Source organism: Equus asinus, chromosome 4, assembly GCF_041296235.1.
Source record: "Equus asinus isolate D_3611 breed Donkey chromosome 4, EquAss-T2T_v2, whole genome shotgun sequence".
Classification (NCBI taxonomy): domain Eukaryota; kingdom Metazoa; phylum Chordata; class Mammalia; order Perissodactyla; family Equidae; genus Equus; species Equus asinus.
Window position 1 is genome coordinate 79471045 of NC_091793.1, and position 13297 is coordinate 79484341.

Here is a 13297-nt window from a genome sequence, read left to right on the forward strand (position 1 = left end):
AACAGACAATGTGGGTTTTTTTGAAAATGTTAATGACTTATTATAGCTTTTTGTTCTTTTCTGCTTTTAAAAATCTGGAGTGTGATTATTATTCAAAATTGGAGTCCTCTCAAGTTCCTAGAGTTGTAACTCTAGAGGAAAAATCATAGCTCTTGGAGTCCGGTGTTCCTGACTGTGATCTTGGGCAAATGTTTTTTTCCCCTTATGTATAAAATGAAGATAGTATCTCCCTTACAACACTGACTACATACTATGTTCTTATTGTATATTAGCTTCCTTGCTTTTTTCTCCCTTCTGCTTTTGCTACTAAACTCTCTAGGTGACGTCAGTGATGTAATCAGGCGCACAAAACTAATACATGTGAGAATTAGTTGTAGCTAAGTGTTCTGATTCTTGTTTAGGACAAGAAAAGAATAAAATCACCAACAGTAATATTTTTCATTTCCGGATTACTGGGTAGTGGTCCATTTCCCTTGGCTATTTTGTTAAAATGTTTTCTTTTGTTTTAATTTTAGGCCACTGAAAGGTATGATATATTTGATCCAAGACAGTCCATTTCAGTCCAGGAATCTACAGTGGTGACAAGGACATGGGACTCCTCCTGCCAGATTCCAGATGGTTCAATACAGTTGACATCCTGGCTGACAACTGTGAAAAAGAACTTTGGATTATTTTATTTTATTGTTGTGGGACACCACAATCCCAAATCCATAGGACACATCAGGTAACCTCTCTTGTCACTTGAGAAAAACTTGAGAAATTTTACTGAGGTCCCTTTTTCTTTCAAAATCTCGTACATAAAAGCAAGGAGCCAGAGTATTGTAAATAACCCTCTCCCTCTTAGGAACTTATTGTTTTGAGAATGAACTGGTTAACTTTGGTATGGAATATAATTAAGAAAGACATGTTTTTGATTTAATTTAGTCTACTTATGAGTTTAGAATCTATTTCTCTTTAATTTTTCAAAGATATTTATAGATCCCTAAAATATATTTAGATATTTAATTGCAAAACATTTTCGAGAAAAGAACTCTTGAACTTTCTAGACTGATATAGAGAAGATAAGTACTACTGGTTTTTTCCCCTCGAGATTTTATTGTGAAATTTCCAGAAATACAGAAAAGTTGAAAGAATTTTACAGTGAACAACCATACAACCATCCCTAGATTCTACCATTACCATTTTATCATACTTACTTTAACCTGGATCTGTCCCTCTATATCCATCGGTCTATCTATCCACCAATTCTTAATTTTTTTGATGCATTTCAAAATAAGTTGGTTTTGTTCTCACCACACACAAAAAAATTATAATTATGTGAGGTGATGGAGTCTAGTAATCATTTCACAATATACACGTGCATCCAATCATTATTTCATACACCTTAAACTTACACATTGTTATATAACAATTATATCTCAATAAAGCTAGGGGAAAAAGTTGTTGGCATCTCTCAGGTGTGCCAAAATGACACCTATCTCCAATACATTCCTATTTGATATCCAGTGTAAAGTCCCAGTTTTTTCTTAAACTCACTAAAGACATGAACTATATTGACATCTTATGTATTTGATCTCCTATGGAGTCTGTATACTAGAGCATCTGATAATATGTGTTTGCCACTGAATCATAGAAGTCAGGAGAGTGTTTGGTGCTTGATTCATAATGCTAAACAGAGTTATTAATGCAGATTCACAACTGTGTTTTGTATAGAATGTTGCTGTTTGTTTCACTATTTCCTCTCAGAATTACAGAGTAATTTAAGAAATTTAGAATTTTAGAAATCTAGATAGAAAGCTATGATAGGAAAGTATTTTTCTCATAGGATGATACTCATAATATCCCTTTAGAGAAAAATATTTCTGTCATCTAAAATATACATTTATAACTCTCCAGCCATACCTTCCATCTCAATATGGCTCATTCCTTAATGTTTCTTAGGAACTTTCAGAAGTAGTATGTGCATCAAAATCACCTTGTACCCTTATTATAGCGCTTATCTCATTGTATTATGATTTTTTTTATTTGAACGTGTCTACCACTAAACTCTATACTCCTTGAAAGCAAGAATTTTGCTTCTGTCAGTGTATACTCATCATTATTCCTGGAATATAGATGGTACTCAGTACTGTGCAATAACTGAATTTAAGAAATGTTTCAAATAGAATTAAAATTTTTTTTCTTTCTTGCTAAGGCTTCAAGTTCCCTCTAGAATTCTAAAATAACCTTTGCTAATGAGGATGTCTGATACTGTTACTGTAAAAAATGAAACTGAAACAATGAAGGATTTGGAGGCAGAAGTGAAAGATACAACCAGAGTTGAAAATCTTATCAAATCAGAAAACTATGGGAAGATTTTGGCAGAGAAGAATGAACGTTGTATTGACAACAACATTGATTTGCAGGTAAACAGGAATTTCTCTCCGGCTACAAATACTGAATATTCAATATATAGTTATAATCTTCATACAAAACTCACTTTCAGGATTCTAAACAGGTAAGTTGACTCTGGGGGACGTGCCTATCAGCTGATTTTTGAGCCCTCTGGATTAGCTGGTTGAGTCTATCTCTTTGATTTGCTTGTGTCATGTAACATAGTTCTTTTTATTTGTATATGGCCAGTATGTTTTTTATTGGCTTTCTACTTTTTCATTCTGCTCTGTACATAATAATAAGTAATGAAGAGTTCAGAATTTAACCTAAGAGCTCTTAGGGGAGAGAAGAATAGAGAGTTTGAAACTGCAGAAGTTCTTTTGATAAAAGCAGCCCTCAAAGAAAGCAATCAATCAACCATGACTGAGCAAAGAAGTTGGTGGAAAAAAAGTCACTTGAGGCTTTTGATGCTACACATATTTGATAACTTAGCACTAACCACTGAGAAGGCTTTTAATTCCACGCACAGATAGAAATTGGTGAGTTGGTCAGCAGATGCACGACAGGTGAAAATTGTTTGAAGTAGTACTTATAGTATTTACTTCTAAGTGTTTCAGTTATCTACTGCTATATAACAAAGTGTTGCAAAACAAAGGGCTAACAATGTCAAAACAACAACATTTTATTTTTTAATATCTCATGATTTGTGAGTCAGGAAATGGAGCAAAGGCTTGGCTGAGTGAATTTTCTGTTGCACAAGGCATCAAAAGAGGTCCCTTGCTGATATTTAACTGGCAGATGGCCTGACCTGGAAGGTCCAAAACTGTTTCACTTACATATCTGGCACCTTGGTGGGAATGACTGGAATATAGGCTCAGCTGGAACTGGAAACACTACCTATAGTCCCTCTAGCATGGTAGACTATAAGACTTATTATGTGGCGACTCAGAGGTCCCAGAAAGAGTGTTCCAGGAGCCAAGCAAATCTACAAGATTTCTTTTGACCTGGGCTGGGAAGTCCCAGAATGTCGTTTGATGATGCGTGTCAGTAGGGCCAGCCCACATTCAAGGGAAGGGGAATTAGACCCTGCCTCTCAGTAGGAAAGACTTTTATTCTACCACAAAAAGTTATTTTAAAATACTATCTTTAACACGTCTGTTTTAGTTTAGCCCTATGAATAAGAATTCTATTTTTGGAGAAAGTACTCTGTCGTTCTTTCTACATTCTAAAGACCTTGAGGGCTACATGCCAAAAATTGTACCTTCATTTTTTTATGATAAGTAAAGAGGTCTCTTTTAAAGATTAATTCCTTCATTCAGTCAAAAACTTTCTTTAGGGGCTGGCCCGGTTCTGTAGTGATTAAGTTCACACCATTCACTTTGGCAGCCTGGGGTTCACAGGTTCGGATCCTGGGCACAGACCTAGCACCGCACATGAAGCCACGCTGCTGCAGCATCCCACGTAAAATAGAAGAAGATTGGCACAGATGTCAGCTCAGCAACAGTCCTCCTAAAGCAAAAAGAGGAAGATTAGCAACAGATGTTAACTCAGGGCCAGTCTTCCTCTCTCACACACACACACACACACACACATACACACACAAAAACAACTTGCGTTATTCTCCATTATGTGCCACAAATGTGTTAGAAAGTGATAGCAATTCGTGCAGCTATGAGAAAGCGTTTAGGCCTCGCTGATTAAGTATAGTCAAGTAGTAATTATAGAAGAAATTGGGAGGCATACATATTTTTTCTACTCATTTTTAGTAATAGCACTTTTTAAACAAAAAATCTCCATGCCTGCAATCAGTACACTCAGTGGTGTCAGTGTGCCAGTATCTTGATTGAATAAGAGAAAACCTACTAAAATTCTTTTGCATTCCTGATTGAAATACAGTCATGTGGTGTTAGGCGATTTCATCGTTGTGCAAACATCATAGAGTGTACTTACACAAATCTAGATGGTATAGCCTACTACACACCTAGGCTATATAGTACCTTATAGGTACTTATAGGACAACTGTCATATATGTGGTCCATCACTGACTGAAACATCATTTTGCAGCACATGACTGTAGTGAAATATTTCCTTGTAGTCTCTTTTCTGCACCTGATGTTCACTCTTCAGGTCATGCTTATCAAGAGGCGATTAATTTGGATTATTGCTTTTCCTCCTATGTTTGTTGTGTTGCCCTTGGCAATAAGCACAAAAATATTCTCATGACCACTATTGAAGCATGTCCCAGTTGTTCGTACTACAGGAAAATTTCATGCACTCCCCAAACACTTTTGTTGTTGTTAGTGCCATTGAGTCAACTCTGACTCCTAGTGACCCTGTGTACAGCATAGTGAAACCCTGCCTGGTTTTTTTTGCACCATCCTCTCACCTCTGGTGCTGTATCAGACAATGCTTGGCTGCTATTCATAGGGTTTTCATGGCCAATTTTTTCAGAAGTGGGTCGCCAGGTCCTTTTTCCTAGTCTGTCTTAGTCTGGAAGCTCCACTAAAACTAGTTCAGCATGGATGACTCTGGTGGTATTCGAAATACCAGTGGCATAGCTTTCAGCATCACAGCAACACACAGCCACCACAGCATAACAACCAATAGATGGGTATTATGGTTCTCTCACTGGCAAATCTTAACCATTAGACCACGAGTGCAACTCCCCCAAATACTCATTGAAAATATACTATATCAAGGAAATACTATAGTAAGCAAAAATGGGCATGGTCTCTGACATGTTCCATATAGCATGGTGTCTGTAAAGACTGGGAAGAGGAACAGAGAATATGAGAATTCATTTTATGTTAATCCATTGAATGCTGTATTCACTGTTTATTCATTTGTTTATTAAGAATTTACTATATGTGGGAATATTTACTGTGCTTGGAGCTTTTTTGGGTCCAAGATGCCTCTGTGCAGGGTGTCTGGCAAGGGGCTTACAATCGAAATAATATGAGAGATTTAAGTCGTGGAAATTAGGAATGGAAGCAGATAAGATCAGAAAATTTTTTTCCTATGTTTTCACCTGACACAGTGTAAAATAGAATCAACTATTTTAAGCATGAACAGGGAATAGAGTGTTGTGTTAAAAAAAAACCTGGTTAATATAAAGTTGCCTTTTAACTTAATATGGAGTTACCTATTATGAAATACCTTTTTTCTAAGATATTACTAGACATTTTGTCTTCCTTTGGTAACTCTAAGATACTACCTAAAGGTTTAATTTTAAATAGTAACTATTATTTTTACTCATATTTAGATGTATGTGCCAAAGAATGTAGATTTCCTATTAAGAATTTCGAGTAAACCAATATATTCTCTATCATTCTGAAGATCAGCTACCATGAGTATAACTTATGTCTGTTGTCTTCCATCAGCATAGTAATATTTAAAGTACTTAGGAAAATGGAAATGTTTTCCTGAAGAAGCATACATTTCATCCATTTACAAGTCTTAATTTCCTGACCATCGTAGCTGCTTTAATACTATGAAGAAATCTTTCTGTTTTCTACTATTGGTTATGGAGAGCATTTACATGAAAAATAATTTGATCAAACTAGAGAGAGGTCCACAAAGATTATCTCATAAAGTTCCTTGACCATTATTATTATAAATAATTCTGCTTGTATGGCTCTCTACTCTTTAAAAATTATTTGCTGTTTTTTTATTCAGACTTTTGTTTTGGACTACAATCTTTTATAGAAATTTTAGGGTTACTTTCTTAAGAATTTCTTAAGAATACTTTAGAGCGAATTCGAGTAATCTATGTGCTTTAATGTCAAGACACTAACTTTCCCACATAATTGCTATAAGGTTGTTCTGAATTGTTGATTATGGTCCCAAATAATTGGATCTTGAGTTACATGTTGGACTTTCTATGATTATTAAGTATTTGGAAGTTTGGGGTAGTGAGGTGTCAAGTTTCTAAATCCAGAAAATGTTTGATTTGTTAGACTATTACTAATCTTTAACATAGGATCAATGGAGGGGTGAAGTGTTTGCTTTGGTTTCCTTTGTATAACTTATTTGTATGGCCTCCATTGTTTGATATTTCTCAGGGATAGATTTTTTAGATTAAATTTAGGGTAAATTACTTGCATTGACTGTTGCCATCATTTGTTTGAAATGTAAAATTAGAAATCTTGTGCTCTGTTACTTACTAAAGGTTCAAACTCAACTTTCTTATTCTTTACAGTTGTATCTTTGTACTTGACGAATGCTCTAAGGATGTTCATCTATATAAATGTGTATGTAAACATCTAAAACATATTTTGGATCAGTTTAAACAACAATCCCTCTCCCCACAAACTGTTTATTGAACAGTAGGGTGGCAAATCCATGTTGTTTTGGTAACCCTTGTTGTGGAGGAAGTAAAGAACTGATTTTTGTTGACAGCTAGGGCTTATGTGCCAGAGTGCGTGAACAGTTTCTGATATATATAAGTGAATTTTCCACACGCAGAATCAGTTGAAGTATGTATTTAGTATATTCTCAGTTTCTGTGGCAAGCCCTTTGATGGTCAAGATGAGACTTTTGCATCTTGTATCCCCCAAGTTAGTTCCAATGCATTTCTTTTAAAAGGGGAGGATAGGGCAAGTAAGGGACAAGAAAGCAATGGCAATCCAGTAAGATAAGCAGAAAAACTCAGGGTACAGGCCAACTTCCAGTGAGGTTAATGGGCATCAAATTCCTTAATTGATGAAACATGCAAAGGAATTTCTGTTGAAAGGATTGAATAAAAGTCTGTCTATATAAAATCATAAAAATCTTAACTGTTTTCCTATTTGACTAACAAAGGTAAAAAATTGTATGTAAAGTAAAATTTATTTCTTAACATAAGCTCCCAAGAATTTCAGTGCATTATTTTTGTTTCTTTGTATTAAGCTTCCTGTCTGTATACTGTACTTTTATTGTCTTTTATTAATATTTAATGAGTTCAGCTTTTAAAACTTAAAATTCACTTCCCATAGTACACTTTACTTTTTAAATTATTTCTAGAATTTGGTACTCTTTCTATTGAACCTGAGTTATATGCACATATGATAGCTAGCACTTATGTAAATACATTTGCTTTTCCCAGTGCTTTATTATGACATCTATAAAGAAGATGTTCACCACATCGTATACATGGAGAAATGCTTTTACGTAATATTTTTACTTCTTCCAATAATTTTCATGTATGTCACCAGTAGTATGGTGAGATCCTTTATCTTCATTTAATATAAGGGGTAACTGTAAACCAGAGTCTGTGGCTTTCTCTGGGGACTTTTCCTTAGTGTTAAGACTCAGGCCTTTGGATATTTAGTTCTGTGCTCTTTCACCCAAAGTGTTAAATGGTATAAACAGGTTACTGATTGGCTTTGGTTTGTCGGTTTATTGAATTTTTTTTTAAGAAGTTCACTCTCCCAACTCAGAAAACTTTGCTGTTTTCTCTTATTCCAGTGGAAGTTATCAATTTGACCTCTGTTGTTTTTATTGTTCTTGACCTTTAGTTAGACATTTAACTCTTTAATGCCTTATCTTCTCTTCATAATTACCATTAATCTTTGCTATTGCCTTGAAAAGTAGTGAGAATTAGTAAGGTCTTCAAGGTATATTAAGAGCCTTAGTTGAAATATCTCAACCATTACACTTTATATGTTCATAATAATTACAAATCAAAAACAACCCTCTTTTTGAAATGTTAGGTTTCCTCTCAATTGACTAACATTCATTGGTGATTGTCTTAACATGCAATATTATTCATAAAGATTATTCTGTTCTTTCTTAGTAATACATAAATCTCGTTTCATTATTTCAATACTTTCATTTTTCTTTGTTTTCCTTTATAATAAACTTCAAATTGTTCTTAGCAGTACAAAGATAGGCAAAGAAAGTTAGTGAGAATGTTAGACCAAAAGAGACCTTATGATTAATCAAAAAAATTAGAAAACAAAACCTATGTGCCATTCCCGTATATTAAAGTTGACTGCATAGATTTAGGGTTTTGTTTCTTTTGTTATTAATTGTAAAGATCTCTGATTTAGGGTAGCAATTAACATATAGGTAATGTTTTGAGGATCCTTTCAGATTCATATTCAAAATAAATCTTAAATCTGTTTAAAGTTCTTTTATTGTAAACAAAAGAACAAAGTACTGAAATCATCAACCATGTTTGTTTTTCTTTGCACTCAAATTTGATCTATAGGGCAGTACAGTGAAAAACAGTGTACATTCATTGTAATATTACTTAACCATTTATTATTGAACCGCAGTTTTTCTCCAAGGTAGCAGCTAGCTCTGACAATGTATTAATATCAGTTTCAAACTGAAATTCTAGTCAAGATGTTTCATATTCTGCACCCATTTATAGGCCCAATTCCTGTCCTATACTACAGTGTCAAACAATGTAAATTATAAATTGGGTGCTTTGTCCCTCAGCCTTCTAAGTTCTAACTTAATTAGCATGTTTCCGGAGTCATAAAGATCTGTTAAACAAGCTGCTAAATTTTTGCTGTGACACTGAAGTTCTCTTAAAAGTGAAAAGCAAAACAATAGAGAAAAATCAATGAAACCAAAAGTTGGTTCTTGGAAAGATCAACAAAATTGACAACCTTTAGTTAGATGGACTAAGAAAAAAAGAAGACTCAAATTACTAAAATAAGAAATTAAGTGGGGATGTTACTACCAATTCTACAAAATAAAAAAGATTGTAAGAAAGGACTATGAACAATTTTTGTGTGCCAGCAAATTGGATCTAGGTGAAATGGACAAATTCCTGGAAACATAAAACCTACCCAGAAAGACTAAATCACAAAGAAACAGAAAATCTGAATAGACCGATAACCGATAACTAGTAAGGAGATTGAAGCAGTATTCAAAAATCTCTCAACAGAGAAGAGTCCTGGTGGATCTCATGCCTTTGCTGGTGAATTCTACCAAACATTTAGAGAAGAACTAATACCAATCCTACTCAAACTTTTACAAAAAATTAGAGGAGGGAGAACTTCCTAACTCCTTCTGTGTGGCCAGCATTACCCTGATACTATAGCTAGACAAAGACACTACAAGAAAAGTAAACTACAGATCAACGTCCCTTATGAACACTGATGCAAAAATCTTCAACAAAATACTTGCAAACTGAATTCAGTAGTATAGTAAAAGGATTATATGCCATGACTGAGTGAGATTTATTCCTGGAATGCAAAGATGGTTCAACATGTGGAAATTGTTTGATGCAGTACACCATCTTAACAGAAGGAAGGGGAAAAAGCACCTAGTCATCTTAATTGATTCAGAGAAAGCCTTTCAGAAAACTCAACACCGTTTTATGATTAAAAAACACTCATAAAACTAGCAATAGAAGCAAACTAACTCAACATAATAAAAGCCATATATGAAAAACCCACATTGAACATCATACTGGTAAAAGACTGAAAGCTTTTCCACTAAGATCAAGAACGAGGCAAGGATGCCCACTACTTGTGCTTCTAGTCAACACAGTGCTGGAAATTCTAACCAGAGCTATTAGGCAAGAAAAAGAAATAAAAGACATCCAAATTGGAAAGGAAGAAGTAAAATTATCTCTGTTTGCAAATGACATGATTTTATGTATAGAAAACCCTAAAGATTCACACACAAAACTGTTAGAGCTAATAACTGAGTTCAGTAAAATAGCAGGATACAGTCAACACAAAAAATCAGTTGTATTTCTATACACCAACAGTGAACAATCTGAAGAGGAAATTAGAGAAGCAATTCTATTTACAAAAAAGAATAAAACACTTAGGAATTAATCAAGGACACAAAAGACTTATACAGTGAAAACTACAAAACATTGCTAAAAGAAAGAGACATAACTAAGTGGAAACACATCCCCTGTTCAGGGATTGGAAGACTTAATATTCTTAAAATGCCAATACTACTCAAAGTGATCTGCAGATTCACTGCAATCCCTGTCAAAATCCAAAAGACATTTTTTGAAGAAACAGAAAAACCCATTCTAAAATTCATATGGAGTCTCAAGGGACCCAGAATAGCCAAAACAATTTTGAAAAAGAACAAAACAAGTTCTCACACTTCCTGATTTCAAAACTTACTGCAAAGCTACAGTAGCCAAAACAGGGTGGTACTGACATAAAGACAGACAGATAGACCAACGAAATGGAATAGAGAGGCCAGAAATAAGCCCTTGCATATATGGTCAAATGATTTTTGACGAGGGTGCCAAGACCATGGAGAAAGGACAGCCTTTTCAACCTATGATGCTGGGAAAACTAGAGCTCCACATGCAGAAGAATGAAGTTGGGCCTCTCCCTAACACCGTACAATAGTCCCTCTCTCCCCCTTTATCTGCTGTTTCAAGTTCCACGGTTTCAGTTACCTGTGGTCAACCATGGTCCAGAAGCAGATGATCTTGCTTCTGACGTACCATCAGAAGGTCAGTGGTAGCCTAACGCTCATTCACCTCATTTCATTTCATCACATAGACGTTTTATCTTGTAACATCACAAAAAGAAGGGTGAGTACAGTACAGTAAGATATTTTGAAAGAGAAACCACATTCACATAACTTTTATTACAGTATATTGTTGTAATTGTTCTATTTTTATAATTGTTATAATTGTTCTATTATTAGCTATTGTAATTAATCTCTTGGTGTGCCTAATTTATAAATTAAACTTTTATCATAAGTATGTATGTATAGGAAAAAACATAATATATATAGGATCCGATACTATCTAGTTTCAGGCATCCACTGGGGGTCTTGGAACATATCCCCTAAGGATAAGGGGGAACTATTATGTACAGAAATTAACACAAAATGGATCAAAGACCTAAACAGAAGAGCTAAAACCGTAAAACTCTTAGAAGAAAACATAGGTGAAAAGCTTTGTGACATTGGATTTGGAAATGATCTCTTAGATATGATGCCAGGGGGGCTTTCTCCATCGCCAGCCCCACCTCCAAGACACCTCCAGCACCCAGGGATACCTGCTGCAACCTGCACACTCAAAAGGGAAGGGGCCACAGAGCTGGAGCTGCCAGCCCCATTTAAAGTTGACAACTTTAAGGAGGGAAAGGGTGAAGACTGCAAAACCACAAAACAGACTGAAGAAGGTGTGAGGTGAGTCTCCCACGATTCTGCATCTCAACAAGCTCCCAGCTAATGCCATTGTTGCTGGTCAACAGGCTGTGGGCAGTACTTTGAGCAATGAGAATGTAAGACACCTAAGAGAAAAGCAACAACACTGATGAAGGAAAACAACCATTAAGCTGTGGAAGCTATCCTAATCAAATGATTAGTGAAGCTGGGCTCCCTGCCCTTTGGGCATCTTCCAAGACCACAGGCCCTCTGTGATGTGCCCAGCAGAAACACACAGCTAGAGCAGTGACACACTGATCCTGGCCCTGCAGACAATGGGAGGAAAGCCACTGGGCCAGTTCACTTATACCAGAGAAAGAATGTAGCATTTCTAAGGAAAGAATCAATGCTGAGGTCTGAGGCAAGACTATCAGGGGGCTCCACATTCCGCACCCAGCCCCTGAGAACTGACAGTGTGCGTTTGGGCTCAGGGTGGGTGGGTTTTCATTTGAAAACCATGAACATCTGTGGAGGTTATTATCACTACCACTACCCTTCATGAACTTGAGGAAGAAATGCCCTGGAGGAGAGATGCCCTCTGTTAATCCCATCTGATGACATTTCTTCCAAAAAAGATCCTGACTTGGCAAGAGGAACTCAAGATAATGACCAGCTGTTTTGGAGTTAGAATCATAGAACTCAGAGTCACAGCTAAAAGGTTTCCAAAGTTGATCTGAGCAACCCTTGCATTTTTCAGTGACCTATGCCCATGTAAATGAATTGCCAGGTCACCTGGAGAGCCAGTGGCACAGCCAGGACTCAGCTCTAGCCATCTTAGCTTCATATGCTTTTTCTGGAGTACCGTGCTGCCTCAATCATAACCTTTCCCAGCTTCATTTGGGCCCACCTACCATAAAAGCGGCATCTGTATTTTAATGCATTTTACAGTGAACTCAAATTCTTTTTGCTGGATCTTGTAGATGCTACAATGTTTGCTGAAATGAGGACTCCAAGGAGCAACCCTGTCCAGAGTTGGAACTTGCTTCCTAAATTGTGAGACTTGGATGATGAGAGTGAGATAAGACAGCCAGCTTGATCTCAAGATGGGTGGATTTTGAAAGGGTGAAATAAAATGCTAAACACACACACACATAAACCATCAGTTGGCTGAGGAAGATACTCAGTGTGCCCTGAACTGCCATGCTTTCTTTGCTGAGAGGCTCCACTATTCTAGGAGAGGTGCTAGCACAAATGACTCCACCCTGCACAGGATTGTGGTCACTTGAAGTGAGATGGATCTTGTACAAATAAGACAGATGTTCAGTCAGATGTATCAGAAGACCATGGGCACAGTAATTGCAAGTGACATGAGTGAAGGTTACCATAGGCGGCTTCTGGCCATTGTGGGCTAGTGGCAGGGATTTTTTTCAATGAATGAAGCTGTTTAAAGTTGGTCCTTCAAAGCAATGGCTAACCTGCATGCAGCAGTATCAGTCATCACCTAACCAAACCTTTTTACTAAGGACTGTGTCAAGGTGATGTGCTTGGTTTGCACATGTGATTATTGCTGTATTTCCAATGTTATTTTTTCTCTATACACAATCAGTGCAAAGCCATATCACAATGTTGTTGTAATAATGTAATGTTTATAAAGCATAATTCTTACTGCTCTTACTGTAATCAGTATACCAAATTGAATAACCCAGCAATCTCTAGAAAAGTATGGGGGGGCATAGGACAAAAACTTTATGACATTGGATTTAGCAGTGATTTCTTAGATATGACACCAAAGGCACAGGTAACGAAAGAAAAAGTGGACAAATTGGACTTCATGAAAATTAAAAAATGATGTGCATCA

At 36.1% G+C, this 13297-nt stretch overlaps 1 protein-coding gene across 20 annotated transcripts in view; it reads left to right on the top strand.

Annotated features, from left to right (window-relative positions):
- The first annotated feature begins 584 nt into the window (after positions 1-584).
- Positions 585-13297, top strand: part of R3HDM1 (R3H domain containing 1) — a 114251-nt gene continuing 101538 nt past the window's right edge. For 12 of the 20 annotated variants that reach the window (XM_044769001.2, XM_044769007.2, XM_044769010.2 and 9 more), the window contains exons 1-2: positions 585-724; positions 2195-2405. In XM_044769001.2, the coding sequence (XP_044624936.1) occupies positions 2235-2405 (171 nt within the window). In that variant the 5' untranslated portion in view covers positions 585-724; positions 2195-2234. Of the gene's footprint in view, positions 725-2194; positions 2498-13297 lie in introns of those variants that run through there. The other 8 variants (XM_070507594.1, XM_070507597.1, XM_070507600.1 and 5 more) reach the window with 5 other exon arrangements.